Source organism: Heliangelus exortis, chromosome Z (assembly GCF_036169615.1).
Source record: "Heliangelus exortis chromosome Z, bHelExo1.hap1, whole genome shotgun sequence".
NCBI classification, from domain to species: Eukaryota; Metazoa; Chordata; class Aves; order Apodiformes; family Trochilidae; genus Heliangelus; species Heliangelus exortis.
Window position 1 is genome coordinate 42,841,582 of NC_092454.1, and position 14,491 is coordinate 42,856,072.

A 14,491-nucleotide genomic window follows, 5' to 3' on the forward strand; every position below is an offset into this window, starting at 1 on the left:
ATTATGTGCACATGTATGTTTGTGTGTATTTCTCTCCCATTAAATGTTCTGACTACTATCAGTGCTACTATGTTTAGATTAAGGCATATTTTTAGACATACCATTCAATAACAACTATTTCATCTATATTCAAATACATGTAATAATGACATTCTCCAAAGTTTGTAGTTTGACAGAAATTCCACTTTGTAAATATTTTTACCAGTGAATACTTCTGTATGCTTGCAGCACAGGTATTTTGTTACAAGGATACCTAAAATATGTGCTAGGTTTATCTGACTAGTTTGTTAACTCCTGTGTGCTTGCACTTTATCTGTGTTTAGAAAACTATATTTAGTTTTTATGTTGTTCTTTGTGAACGGTTTTGTTTCTGCAAGTTAACAATTGTTCCCTTTTTTTTTTTGGGGAACACTCACTCTTTTTCCTAGTCTCACATAGAACTTGGATTCATTGGATCCTCAGACACAGAGGGAACAGCTTTGGAAATTGTTGATGAAGGTCAGAGTATGGAAGAGGTGCAGAGCTCATCTTTGGCGATGTGGGAAACAGAAGTACAGCACATTGAGCTGGAGAAAGGCAGTATGGGACTTGGATTTAGCATATTGGACTACCAGGTAACTTTGCAGTCCTTTGAGTAGAGGACAGAATACTTTATATTGTTTGAATCCCACAATGTGATCTGAATACATATTTTAAGGGTATATGCTAACAGAAAGCAGGCAATACTGTAAAGCTAAATGGATGCCACTACTGGTAGGCACCCCATTAAGCTACCTTACTTATTCCTTTTAATGTATTAAGCTTAAAGGTTCTAACAGTAATGGTAATATTGGCCAAGAAAAATAGATAAGTTGTATAGTAGAGTCTTAACAAAGCTCATCTGCTAGTGCCCCAGGGGCAGTGAATGAAATAGTCAGAATATTCAAACATTTAGCTGTGTATTTTGTACCTACAGTGAGGTGCTTGGGGCAAGATCCAATTGAGGACTTTGGTGGTTAAAGCAGGATTTACTAAAATCTAGAAAAGCAATCTCAAAATCACTTACTTAGCTGCTGTCTGCCCAGGATGTGCCTAAAACCCCCATTCATTTTGCATTTCACTTGAAAATTCCTGGCTATCTCACAATGTGATTTTTGATATGTCCTGATGAACAACTCAGTGTCTGTCTCCTGCATGTGTTTGGTCTTTATGCTAGAGCAAATGCCCCTCCTATTCCTAGTTATCACTCACATACAAGAAGATAATTTTTAATCTGTTTAAAGTCAAGTAATTTCTTTCTGTGGTCATTGTAGGCTTTTGTAGGACCTTGTCTCCTCCCAGGTCCTTGCTGGATGTTGTCCCTAAGAGTATATAAGCATTATGCATTTGCATCTGGAGGTCACTTCCAGGTGGAAGGGATGCCCACAGGGCACTGCTTCAAATTAATGTATACCTCAGTGGTGTTTTGCATTTGCACACAAATAATGGTGAAAAGCAGTGTAGTTTAATAATCCGAAGGATAAAGGCCAGGTATGTGTTTTATGAAACAGTGATTACTCCTTAATGTGTTATTCGGGATGCTCTGCAGTGAGACATCATGGCTGAGCTTAAGTATTTGGAGTCCACATCAGCATGAAGTAAAGTGCATTTTTGCTTCAGCCTCTTCTGAAGCATTTAGAAGAAGATGGTTGCTTATGTGGTAGTTACAATTTTGATTGTGGATGGTAATACTTAAAGGTTTGTGGGAAGTACCATAAATTCTTTAATCGAGTTTGCAAATGAGAGTTGGATTCTATCTTACAGTTGCAGTCAGCTTTCTGAAAGTTACCTTTTTTTATGTTATCTTTGTGATTTTTTCCTATGTCCTCTTCTTTAAAATGTGCTTAAAGCATTTCATTACTGAAGTTTCTGCTCTAGGACTGTGATGAATAACTTTACAGTGAGTTTTATCTTTTTATTTTTCTTTTTCCATCAAATTCTCAATTTTCAATAAGCAGTTACCAAAATTAAGGACAGGTATGTCCATAGTAATATATTTATCTTGTTTTATACAAGGAAGGCCTGTAAGAGAATCTGCATAATTTTGTACTGCAGGGAAGGCTATCTCATGCACTAGAGAGGTGAATTTTTCAAAGATGTGTCATGCGGCATCATCTAGAGTGGCACTGTAAATGCTTGTTAAAATACTGAGGAAGATGTCAGTGTTCAGGCTTAAGCACCATCTCCAGCAGTGGTAGTTGTATTTCCACTTGTGAGTTTCCTATTTCTCTGTGGCATTCTTCTTACTGCATTAACTGTCATGAAATGTAAGGGCTGGTCTTTGTGTCCTTCCCTCCCTCCATTAAGACTTCCTTCTCACCCTGTCTTTCATCAGTACTGCCCTGAAAGGATGCATCCTTTCAGATGCATCTTGGTGTGGGAAATTGTTAGTTTCATGCCAGTTTGCAAATATCTGCTTTTCTCCTCCTTTTGCTATCATTAAAGCTGGTACATTATTACATTTCTTTTTTTTTTTTTCTGTGCATGCACTCAAGTGAGTTGCCATGTTTTGGTGGTATTAACATGTAATGATGTTACTTTTGAATCCAGTCCTATGAGAATCAAGCAAATGTGTGCACCTGTGATGTTTGCTGTAGCAGAATCATATGCTCCTGTTCTGGGAGTTTGATGCTAGCTTTTTTATAATAATCAGTGTGTTGAAGGATGGGGCCTTCAAGGCAATTTTCTTTTTTAAAAGCAAACACCACTTGGTTGTGTCTTATTGATTAGAGTGCTGTTGATTGATCTGTTGATTGATAAGTTCCTTTCTCCCACAGAGTGTTTAATTAGGCATGCACAAGGACCTGCCTCTTAAAAGGTGCTTTCTCAGATAAGCAAGATCTGATGCCATGAAGTAGAAGAGAGTTACTGAAAGTAAACCCTTTGTTCTACCAAAGTGCACATGTTAATTTTGCTCCAGGCTGCACAGCCCAGGTGTAATTCCAAACCACTGATTTTAAGGGAGGATGAAGTTTGCAATGCTGTCATTGCAGTAGGAAATACCTGAATTTTGGTGTGCAATTACTTGTTACAGTATGAAAAGCACTCTGCAATTTAGCAGTATTTTATACTGGAGGTGCATGATGAGACATCACCTAAAAAAGGAGTAATAATTTTCACATTCAAGAATTAATGTCTTAATGTATGGGCCGTATAGACAGGCAGGTGTATTCCTGTGGAGTATTCATCTGAAGGACAGCTCCAGCTTTTTAATCGTCCTTTCAAGACACAAAAGAGTAAATAAAATGAAATGTTTTTCTTCGTCTTGTTTATTAGGATCCTGTTGATCCAGCAAACACTGTAATTGTGATTCGCTCATTGGTTCCTGGGGGTGTGGCTGAGCAAGATGGCAGACTTCTCCCTGGGGATCGGCTTATGTTTGTCAATGATATCAACTTGGAAAATGGCAGCCTGGAGGAAGCAGTGCAAGCACTGAAAGGAGCCCCAGCAGGAACAGTTAAAATAGGAGTTGCCAAGCCACTGCCTGTAAGTATTTGGGAATTCAGTGGGTACTTTTCATGTCCTTTAAGCAGGTAGATGGTACTGGGTTCTACGTACACTTTGTGTGTTTTGGTCAGCTAGGTGGCTCTAAATGTCCAGAAACTGTCTTTTCCTGGATAGCTTCCTGTATCTTCTTGGATGTAGGAGTGACCTGTGTGGTCTGTGACTGGTGTAGTGATTGCAGGACCCACACTTGTCTTGCAGCTGAGAAAGCAGCAAAGCATCTTAGAGCCAGCACAGTCTTTCAGGGCTGCAGGTTGCCAGGCTTAATTTTGTACACTCTATGAAGTTCTCTGAATGTGTGAGGTGGTGACAAAGTCAGTTTTTGTGGTTTGCTTGGAATTTTCCCATGTCTTTACTTTTCAAGGTATAGTACATATGCAGTCTTTGTATATAGACTTTGCACTTTTATGTTCAAAGAATGCTGAGTAGCTTTCAGGTCACATGACTCAAACTGGTTGTTTTAGTATAGCCATAAATAATCTCAGTCTTGATTATAGAGGGTGGTCTGTAACAATTAGAAGAATGAGGCTGAAGGAGACCTAAGGTTACTGAGGCAGTATGTGAGTAGGGATGCTGGAGGACTAGTGTCCTTGCTGTGTTAAATTCAAATCAGTAGAATGGCATCATTTTATAGGTACAAAGAAGATTCCTTTCACTGTATGTGTAAGACAAAGAGCAGCCTTTGGAGTTCATTTTTGCTTTCAATGAAATTATAATCTTGTAATACAGAAATAAAATTTTCAGTTTTACTGAAACTTAGGGGAATTGGTGAGAGGGGGATGGCTGATGTTTAAGTTACTTGAAAACTTCATTTTCATAGCAAGAGGGTACTTCTTAACTTACTATCTTAGATTTTTTTTTTTTTTTTTTTTGTAGTGCAGACTCCATGTTAATGAAATGTCTTGCAAATCAACATTTTCATGTGTAAGATGATGTCATTTTAAAAGAGAAAATATGGGAGGTTTTGTTTCTGTTCCCAGCATTTTGTTAGCATTCAGCATTTGCAATTGTATATTTCACGTGTTGTGCTTGCCAATTATTTAACGATTGAAAATAGTCACTGGCTTCTTTGAAAGATGAATGCACCTAGCATCAAGTTATTCTGGAAAAAGCTAGTGATTGTAGTCATAATTATGTTTTGTCCTCTTTAGCCTGTTCTGTCTTTAAGCAAGGAGCCACTGGTTGTAGTCCTCCTAGCGAGATTATTCTGTGCCTAGTAAGGTTGTAAAGACCTGTGCTGTTAGGCTCTTTTCCTGGTGACAGCTCTGATTGCAGTTTTAGCATATGTTTAGTTAGAGCAGAAACTGAAAATTGTTTTAGACTAAGCTGTAGGCTCTGTGGTATAGCTGGATAGGCCTTTTTCATTACGTGGGATTCAAAATGAGATGTGAATCTTAATCAATTCAGGTGTCTCTTTACCTACCACTGTGATGATGGTTGAAATGAACTCATTGCTGCATTTGAAATTAATTTGCCTTTCTAAACCCCAACACATTAACACACTGTGCACGTCCTGTGTCATGGCCACTCATCCAACTCAGAGCTTCGTTCTTTCTGCAGCTTTCACCAGAGGAGGGCTATGTCTCTGCTAAGGAAGATTGCTTTTTCTACACTGCCCAGTCACTTGAGGAGGAAGGGCCAGCTGATTCAGCCCTCTTCCATGCTGAGCTGGCTCTGGTTAGTGGCCCAACTTACCAAAGATTTCTTAAGTCTGCACTTTGTAATGAAGGGGGTTGCTTTGTCACTGTTCATGCTTGTTTAGTGTTACTATCACTACATTCCTCATCCACCATAGTTGGGATGGATCCCTACTTGTTAGAAACTGGCATCTAGACATTTTGGCTGTTTGCATAAGCTGTGAATCTCATGTGTATTATTCTGATTGCTGGGGAAAAAAAAAAAAAAAAAGAAAGAAAAAAATTTTGCTGATATTTTCAGAAGTGCATGCCTACCCAATTCTCCTTGCATGCACTAAGTATCCCTTTGAAAATCTTACTTTGTGTAGTGAAATGCTCATGTGTTTTTTTGAAAAAAAAAACCCTCTTTGCCTGTATGTTGTAATATATCACTTTACTTTGGAAAAGCTTTTTGAAGTCTCTTTTTGCATGTTAGCCAGTCTATAAAGAAATGCTGTCTGTTTTCAAAACCTGCCAAGGCTTCCTCTTAAGAGTATTCTTTAGACTTCAGCATCAATCAGTGATTATGAGATTTGCAAGGTCAAACAGTGTTCACTTGTACAAACAATACATCTCACCTTAGCATTCAGTGTCTTATATAGCACAGAAGTTACAAATAAGAACTTAGATAAAAAAGACAAAGGAAATGGGGCTCTACAAAAAACAAAAAACCCAGAAAAACAACCAAAAAGCAGGACACAGATATTTTCTCAGTGTGTCTTCTTATGGTTTTTATTCTTCAGTTACCCTGGTTAGATAATAGGATTTGCCTTATTTCGCTCATTGAGAAAAGTGTGAAGAAGTCAGGTCATATATTGCAAATATCCTTTAATTAAAGATGTGCTGAAAAGGTCAGATTGAAACTTCAAATATTTAAATTTAACTTCTGTCTGTTATTCATGCAAAGAAATGAAAATTCTGAAAGAACACTGAAAATATATGGCAGGTAATATGGTTAAAATGTCAGCTCTGCCAGCTACTTAATTAGATGCACAGAATATGAAATTGACTGTGAAGTCACACAGTTAAAGATGTGTTTGCAGATTGTGCTCATTAAATACTGTTCTGCTCAGGTAAATCTGCAGTCAGATTCTACAGGTCTGTCCCCATTTTTCACAGTCGTTTTTTTTTTTTTAGGGCATAGCTTCAGTAGCGGTTGCCTGCATTTTCCAGAAGGTGGGCTGAGAGAAAGTGACACTAAAGGAAGAATTTGAATTAGTTTTTTAGTCCTAAAGGTTGAGACAATAAAAAGCAGATCATTTGTACCCCAGAAAGGAATCAGTATGTTGAATCACTGCAGGTTGTTGTTATTGCTCTTGTGAATCAGAAGTAATGAATTCATAGTGTAATTAAACACGGAGGCTGAAAAAACAGCATTTAGATCCCATCTCTGCAGATGAATACACTTGGCTGCTTCATACAAGTTTGCAGTATGGTCATGGCTCAGAACTCACTAATAATTTTTGTTAGCATACACTTCTTTCTTGAGTTTGCCAAGGGAGATGAAATGATAAACAAAGCTGAGTATGTAAAGCACCATAAATGAGGTCTTCAGGACTTAATTTTATTACAGTATTTGAAAGGATATGACTTTTGAAAAAAAAATCTTTCTTTTTTAGAAAAAAAAAAAGGGCAAAAAATACTGCCCATGTCTGTGTCTTGAACTCTTTAAAATTTTATTTCTCAGGTAAGACAGGAGAATTAATGAATAAAATCTTGTGAAGCTCAGTGTGTTTTCAATGCTAATTAATGTAAAAGCAAATTAAAAAACAAAAAAGCTCTAAACAAATAAAAATGTATATTACCAGGGAGTGCAGGAGAATTCTTCCAACACCTTATACTTCTATAAACAGTCTGTCTCATGCCTGCCTCAGTCCTGCAACTCATTCTAGTTGAGACTCTTAACTTTACTCTATGTATTCTCTGCAACCTCTGAAGATGTCATAGAAATATGAGTTTTAACTGGAAGCAGAAATTTTCCTTCTGTGCTGTGCAAATATATCTTCAATGTAAAGCGTGAAGATTTAAAAAAAAAAGAAGGAAAGTGTCAATCTGTATATAACATGTGGGCTCCATGTGTTTGAGGCTTATGTTGTGTGAAGGTAACAGCCTGGCTGATTGAATTGATTTTGTTGTTAGGTGGACTCCGGCGAGGCAGATCTAGTGGATGAGTCCACATTTGAATCTCAGTACTCTCTAGAGAGTGACATCTTCCAGGCTTCAATGATCGCTCTGCATGGCAGTGCCTGCAGCGGTGAGCTGAACTGCAGCTTCTCTCTTCCGTTGTCAACTCCCAAGGTAAAAAGGAGGATGTTTCTGTTGATGACAAACTTCAATTATGTGTGTGAAATTGCTGGATTATTACATATAAATGTTTTATGTCACCCATGTTCAAACTGCACTGTTTGTTACCAGATTAAAGTGCAGTTTTGGTTAGGGTAGTGCTGGTGTATTTCAGACTTCTGTGTTGAAGAGAGATGCAGCTAGGACGTTGAAAGCTTGTGTTTTGTGTAGACAGATAAAATATGGTGAGATGTTTATAGTGATAAAGATGTGGTTAGCAGCCGGTTACAAAAACTTGTTACTGCTTGATAGCACAGTAAAGAGTGATAGCACAAATTAACTGCATTATTCTACAGTATTTTATCTATCAAAAGCAAGAGTAAATTTTCATCATAAGCTTTTTGAAGCTTTTATGTTTCATAGTGAGTTTGCTAATTCATTAAGTATGTGCTTGAATTAAATGTTCATAATTATGCTATAATTTAAAGTAAATCTGTATATCTCAAATCTCTGGTTACTAATAATTTCTATTTAAAATAAAAAAATTAATATATAAGTTCTTTAAAAGTATTACAAAGATCAGAATGTTTTTTCTTGATGGTCACATACCCATAATGACTTGATTGTTTTTATCAGAGGTTGTGTTTAGTTTCTCTCCAAAGTTTTTAATGCTCCTTTTTCTTAGCAATTTATCAATTTATTTGCTAATCCAGGGTCTTCCAAGTATTTTCTCCTAGCAGGCATCTTTCGAAGCAGTATTACAGGTGTTTCTTTCCAGAGTTTGTAGTCTGTGGTCTTGAAAAGAGTAGCTGCAGCTTTTTCCTCCACACCTGAGCTGAAATAAATCCCTTTATCCCTTTTGGAATATGTTCAGCCCTTACAAGGCACTGGTTGGAAAGCTAAATTAATCTTGTAATGGTTTCTCCTAATCCACAGAGCAGCAAATCTCTGCTGTGCCACTGGGACAGATTGCATTGTATAACTCTGTAATTGTTACTTAAAAGGATTATGCATTTTCCATGCTGAGAAGCGTTTTATGAGATAGAGGCTGGATTTACATTATGTATCATGTTGAGGCTTTAAAAAGTCTTAAGTTATTTTTATCATTGACTTAAAGATAGCTTTCATTTACATGTCTTTTTAAAGATTATGGTCTTGATTTCTCAGTGTTCCTCTATACACCAGTATCAAGTGACTATTAAGTTCCTGTTAAGTAACATTTTTTACTTTGCAGTTGAGAGGGATTTGACAAAATAAACATAGAAAGACATTTATAAAAGATTCATAAAAGAATTTTGAAGCAGGAAAAATGGAATAAAAATGAAAAGAAAAAATCTCTATTAGATATTACGAGGAATGCAGAGGTAATTTCGCTTACTTCTGACTGAATAACAAGGAACGGGTTCTCAGTGCCTTTGGTATCACTTTGGCATCACTACTGTAGTTACAAATTCTTGAAACCAAAAATTACAGCATTGGCTTTTTGTTAAGTGAGGCCAAAATAAAAAGGGGCACGTCCAGCAATGCTAACGGCACATGGAATAAATGTTAAATGTAATCTGAGTCGTTTTTTCACTGATTTGGTTATGGACACGAAACAGACTTAAAAGTTGAAATCCCAGCTTTATTTGAAACCTAATGAAATAACTTAAGCAGATTTTTAGTCCTGGTCTTCTGTTCTTCAAAAGCTAGGAAATTATTTCATTAATTAAATTATATAGATTAGTTGCATTTAGGGTTTGCTCTGTCTGAATTGTCTTCTGAAATGTAGCTTAAAATGAGTGTTTACAGGTCAACCTTTTTTTCATGGCTGGGGACAGAACAAGCAGATATGCATTTCATGCAGCATGAGGAGAACAAATTCCTAAGGTCCATTCCAGAAAATGTTGTGAAGTAACCCAAAATCCAGGGGAACGTGTTTTTCCCACATTTTGTAAGAGGAAAGAAGGATTAATTAGTAGGATCTGTGGATAACAATTAAGAGGGATAGAGATAGATGCTCTTGTGACTATGTTTAGTACATTAAAGAGAATTTCATAATGTTGATAGAGCCCTAAGTCCAACCTCTAAACAGTTCATCCATCTTTCTAATATCTCATGGTGTACCTGCTTTTAAAATGACTTATTCTGAAAGCTCAGCTAGAGAATATTTGAAGGCTTGGTGGTGGGGTTTTTTTTCTTTTTGTTTTGTTTGTTTGGTGTTTTTTTTTTTCTTGTTGTTTGGTTGGGTTTTTTCCCAGAAGGTTGTGATTACTGAAATCTCTTAAAATATTTGAATGCAGTATCTTGGAATCTTGAAAGTCTGAACAAATTTTCTGTCAAGAATTTAATCCTAGTTCTGCACCCATAATAGATACACTTGCAGTTAAGTAGTAATTGCTAAGATTCTGTAATTGCATCACTGCTTTTTAATTGTAGACACAGTTGAAAGTTTCCATGTTATTTTTCTTTTCTGAGAAATTACTTACTTTTCCCTCTTTTTGTGGAAGGAGTATCTAAATATGTTTCTACTTAGTTAAATGGACTGTTAGTTTGCATGCCTATTGTTTGAGCTGCTAAGTGTTTTGAAAGTAAACACTTTGGTCTTGTGAAGTTCTGCCTGCGAAAGACAATTGGATGTTTTCAAAACTTGCTGGAGTTACATTTAATTTGAGAATAGATGTCACTTTGCTGAAACTAATGGATATTTATTGATGAATATCAAATTAGAATTTGGCTGTCTGCAGTAACTTTATCTTCATTGATTTTTGGTATTTTAACCTAGAATAAATTGTCTGAGGAATCAAGTAGATTTTATAGTAAAATGCCTGTAGGGATTTACTGAAGACACTGCTTTTTCAACAAATGTGTTTAAGCTCTGTGAGATTAATTTCTCTGTAAGATTTTTATTATAAATTATACTTTTAAATTATACTACAAAAGAATATTGGTTGTTCATTGTATCCTGTGTTTAACAGTCTGTTGAAGTGGAATATTCAAATGCTACAGCTGATGTCCCAGTATCTGACAAGAATCTGTACAACATGGATGCAAGTCAGAGAGTGAGAGAGCAGAAGTCCGTGGTGGGCAATAATTTGGAAACTGCAGCTGAAAAGGATAATCTGCCTCTGGATGTTTCAGATTTCAACCAAAATGAAAGTGAAAATGTAGCAAAATGGACTGGATCTGAGACAACAGCAGAAATTGCACTAAATGAAACCACCATGCAGCTTGATCCCAATGGAAAAGTAAAGATTTTTTTTGTTTGTTTTAAAAAAAAAAAATAAATATGGAAAGGCCATATTAAACCATTGAATCTCCTACAGAAATTGACCCTAGCTAACATCCATACATGTTTCTTTGTTTATAAATGTCCATCAACAGTGATAGCTCATGTCAAAATGTAGATTTCGACCTATCTAAAGGAGGAGGTAAGTTACAGTGTCAGCATAGTCATCTCTTAGAGACTGGTGATAGAGGGCTTTATAGAAGTCTGCTCGTGACTCACAGCAGCAGACACTGCTGGAGCACGACTGTACCTGTTGGGCAGCCAGGGGGACATTTCTTATCCCTGTTAACCTCTGCAGAGGCATGGATGCACGGAGGAGTGGCACAGTAGGAAATCAGGTATGGGAAGCCAAGGGAGAGTGGTGTGAAAGACTTGCATCCTGGTGCTCATGCAAGCCTTTGCACTCCAGCTCACAAACTGGGCTATAATGCCAGAGAGCAAGCATAAAATCCCTTCATATGACAGTGAGTGCAACATGTTTCTTTTTTCTTCCATTCAAAGATTTATTAAGTAGTTCTTAAATGAGCTGCAATTCCTTACAAAATGTGTTACTTCAGCACTGGCAGATTGTTATATGTCTGTGGTGAACTGGTCTGAGAGCCCTTGGATTCATCCCACTAGTTTTGAGAGCCTAACTGATGTTCTGAAATTAAATGTGTACTTTGTGATAGATCTGCTACATTACCTGTTAAGACAGAAACCTCATGTAAATTGGTTTGATCTTCAATAAAATGACTTTCCCAGTGTCTGTGGAAGAAGTCTGTATTAATTATGTGCCTAGCATTTGTATAAGGTAAGATGCGTTAAGGTCAGTGTGTCCATTCTTCCTTTTTATCTTAGTTTTCTGAATTGATGTTATTTTCCCTTCTGTTAGGATCAAGTGCTTTTAATGGAAAAGAGATGCCCATTATCTTTGCAAGGAAATTCCACAACTCCAAATTCAGTCAAAAATATGTACGAGAAGACCATAACTATTGCAAAAGGAAACTCAAGTCTAGGTAAAGTAGCTAAGATTTTTTTGTAGCTTGCTCAGGAGCATGACTTTCTGTTTTTCTCAAACATTTCTTATTTTCTCACTAAAGAATAAACACTTTTGATTTACTGGGGAAAGTGTAACAGGATATTAATTCCTTGCTGTTCGTGCCCTGTTTGGCTTTGATGGTAGTGGGTCCATATACTGTCATTATGAACATAGAACTGTACAGTCTTACTGAGAACTTTTTTCCCTAAAGGAGTTCAGTCATTCATAAATGTTTTAATTAAATTTTACTATAATTTTTAGTGTCTATGTTTATATAACATGGTCGAAGAAAAAGATCTGGCCAAGGAGTGCTTTAGAAGAGCACTTTGGTCAAAGAGCTTCAGACCAGTCTTTCAGACATATATAAAAACAAAATTATGTTGCATTCTGAGGGTGATCAAAAAGATCTAAACAAGCTGTTTACTTCCTTTCTGTGTATTTGTACTTGTATCTTAAGTGCCTCAGTATTTTTAACAATCTGAAAATGTATTAAAATATACTCAAGAGGTAGTGTTTTTAGCTCAATTGTTTTATAATTTTGTAGAGTATCTCAGAGTTTTAAATATCTGTAATCTGCTGTTTCCTGAGAATACTGAATTGAGACACATTTTGGGGTGAACAGGCACAACAGGTGGAAACATATTTCTGTGTCCACTCCTGGTCTCTGGAGCATCCAAAGACAGTGTGATGAAAAACACAGGGGTAGTAATAGTCTTTTTCTGACAGCCTGTGTGTGCTCTGGCCTGGGAAACTGCCTGGGTAGTGACCAATTCACTCACATGATTCCACTGCTTTTAAATTTTATTTTTAGAAGAGGACCTAAATCAAGATCTGTGAATGTTGTTGAAAGCTGCAGCCTCATCAGTTATTTATACTGAGAACTGGCGCTTCTTTTTCCTTTTAAAGGTGTCACCTATAGCTTGCAACAGGGTTTCAAATCCAGCCACAGCTGGAGCTCTAACTTTCTGATAGTGATTTTTAAAAGGTAAGGGGATAGAACACACTCATGCAAGAAGAGCTGCAAATGCCATTGTTCTGTGTGATTCAGTTGGCATTTGCATTTTTAACCTGAAACTGTAGCTGTCTAAATTGTGATGACAGCCTTGCGACTTGTTTTAATGAGAATGTCAGCATTGAAACGGAAGGCGATGATTTTGTGCAATTACACAGGCCTCACTGATACTGTTGTTTATTACTGGCTTAACCAAGCAGCAAAGTTTGTGTATAAACTGACTTATAAAGGCAGTGAACCATCTAGAAGAGTGGTAAATTTGACTGCCTTTAAGCAATTTTATTATCTTTTTTGTTTCTGCTTAAATTTTCCACTGTCTTAGTTTTTTTGTTTTTTAAATTGAGCCTAAATGATGCAAGGCAGAGATAGTTGTGCCCTACTGGAGAAAAACAAGTGCAAGTGAGAAGACCAATGTTTATAGGCTTGCTGACAATGGCAGATGAGCTGGCTGGCTTTTACATTCCATGCCCCAGGTTACCTTTCTTCTTCTTGGCACTCAGAGACGGAGCTTGAAGAAGTTATTAATTGTTTTGTTTTTCACTGTAGGGATGACAGTAAGTTCCAATAAGGATGGCTCAGGAATGATAGTCCGCAGTGTCATCCACGGAGGCTCAATAAGTCGTGATGGACGAATCGGTGTGGGGGACTGCATCCTGTCCATTAATGAAGAGTCAACCACTAATTTAACCAATGCACAAGCCCGGGCTATGCTAAGGAGGCATTCACTCATAGGGCCAGAGATAAAGTAAGTAAAGCAAGATGATTAATTCTATTAGAAAGAGGCTAATAATCAAAATCTTTTTACCTAAGCGTGCATTTAAAGTGAAAAATCTGTTTGCTTATACAACATGAATTTAACTCTAATTACAGATTCAGACGGATAATTCAACTTCTGATTACTGCTTCCTGGGTTTGAAAGATTCAGTTGTGTGGGAAGCTTTGCATATTCTTAGAAAAGTTATTCCTGTTACTAGTAGCATCAATGTTATTGCCTTTCCTGATTTTGTTGGAGGAATGGGATTAGTCAAGAGTTTTGCATTCCTAGTATGGCTCTTCTAGAAGATGTAAGGATTTCCTCAAGGTGTTTGTGCTTGTCAAGGGCGGACTGTACTGGCCACTGCACAAGTAATTTCATTTGATGGAGATCTTTGTTGTGTATTTTAATTTTGTCTGCCAGAGAGGAAGTGTAACCCATGATGTTGATGCAATAAAGTAATACTTAAAACATTTTTAGTACATCTGTGACAAACAGCAGAAATAGTTTGTTTCATGAAATCACTTCCAAGGTTTTATTAGCACATACAAAGGACCTGTTGCTATAGTACATGAGTATCTGGTCTTGGGAGAACTACTTTAGACTTTCAGTAATTAATAGGAGTATTGAAAAATCTGCTCTCTTGATGATAAAATTTCTTCTCAAATTCATCCAATTTACAGAATTTTAACTTACCTTAAAGTACAGTTTTTTTCTGGCTCTTGTGCTTGCAGAATTGACTTTGTCCACATGCACCATCTAGAAATGTGGTGGTTCCTAAGCTGGCACACCAACTCTGTGTTAACAGCTTCAAAAAATCTAGTAGCTGTTTTTTCTTGAAGCCATGGTAATATGCATTGGGTCAGATCTGCAAATGAGATGAACTGAATTGTTGGTAACAGAAGCCTCTTATTTGAGCCACTGGCCTTGAAAAGGATCTGTTCAGTCCCAGCGC

General features: G+C 36.8%; 1 protein-coding gene across 20 annotated transcripts in view; it reads left to right on the forward strand.

The window, feature by feature from the left end:
• MPDZ (multiple PDZ domain crumbs cell polarity complex component) overlaps window positions 1-14,491 on the forward strand; it is a 93,050-nt gene that overhangs the window by 37,586 nt on the left and 40,973 nt on the right. For 17 of the 20 annotated variants that reach the window (XR_011723428.1, XM_071731770.1, XM_071731752.1 and 14 more), the window contains exons 16-22: window positions 429-614; window positions 3,295-3,504; window positions 5,083-5,199; window positions 7,338-7,496; window positions 10,439-10,708; window positions 11,624-11,747; window positions 13,329-13,527. Coding sequence is in view for 19 of the 20 variants with exons in the window: in XM_071731770.1 (XP_071587871.1) it covers window positions 429-614; window positions 3,295-3,504; window positions 5,083-5,199; window positions 7,338-7,496; window positions 10,439-10,708; window positions 11,624-11,747; window positions 13,329-13,527 (1,265 nt within the window). In the remaining variant the exon portion in view is untranslated. The remainder of the gene's footprint in view (window positions 1-428; window positions 615-3,294; window positions 3,505-5,082; window positions 5,200-7,337; window positions 7,497-10,438; window positions 10,709-11,623; window positions 11,748-13,328; window positions 13,528-14,491) is intronic. The other 3 variants (XM_071731766.1, XM_071731769.1, XM_071731761.1) reach the window with 2 other exon arrangements.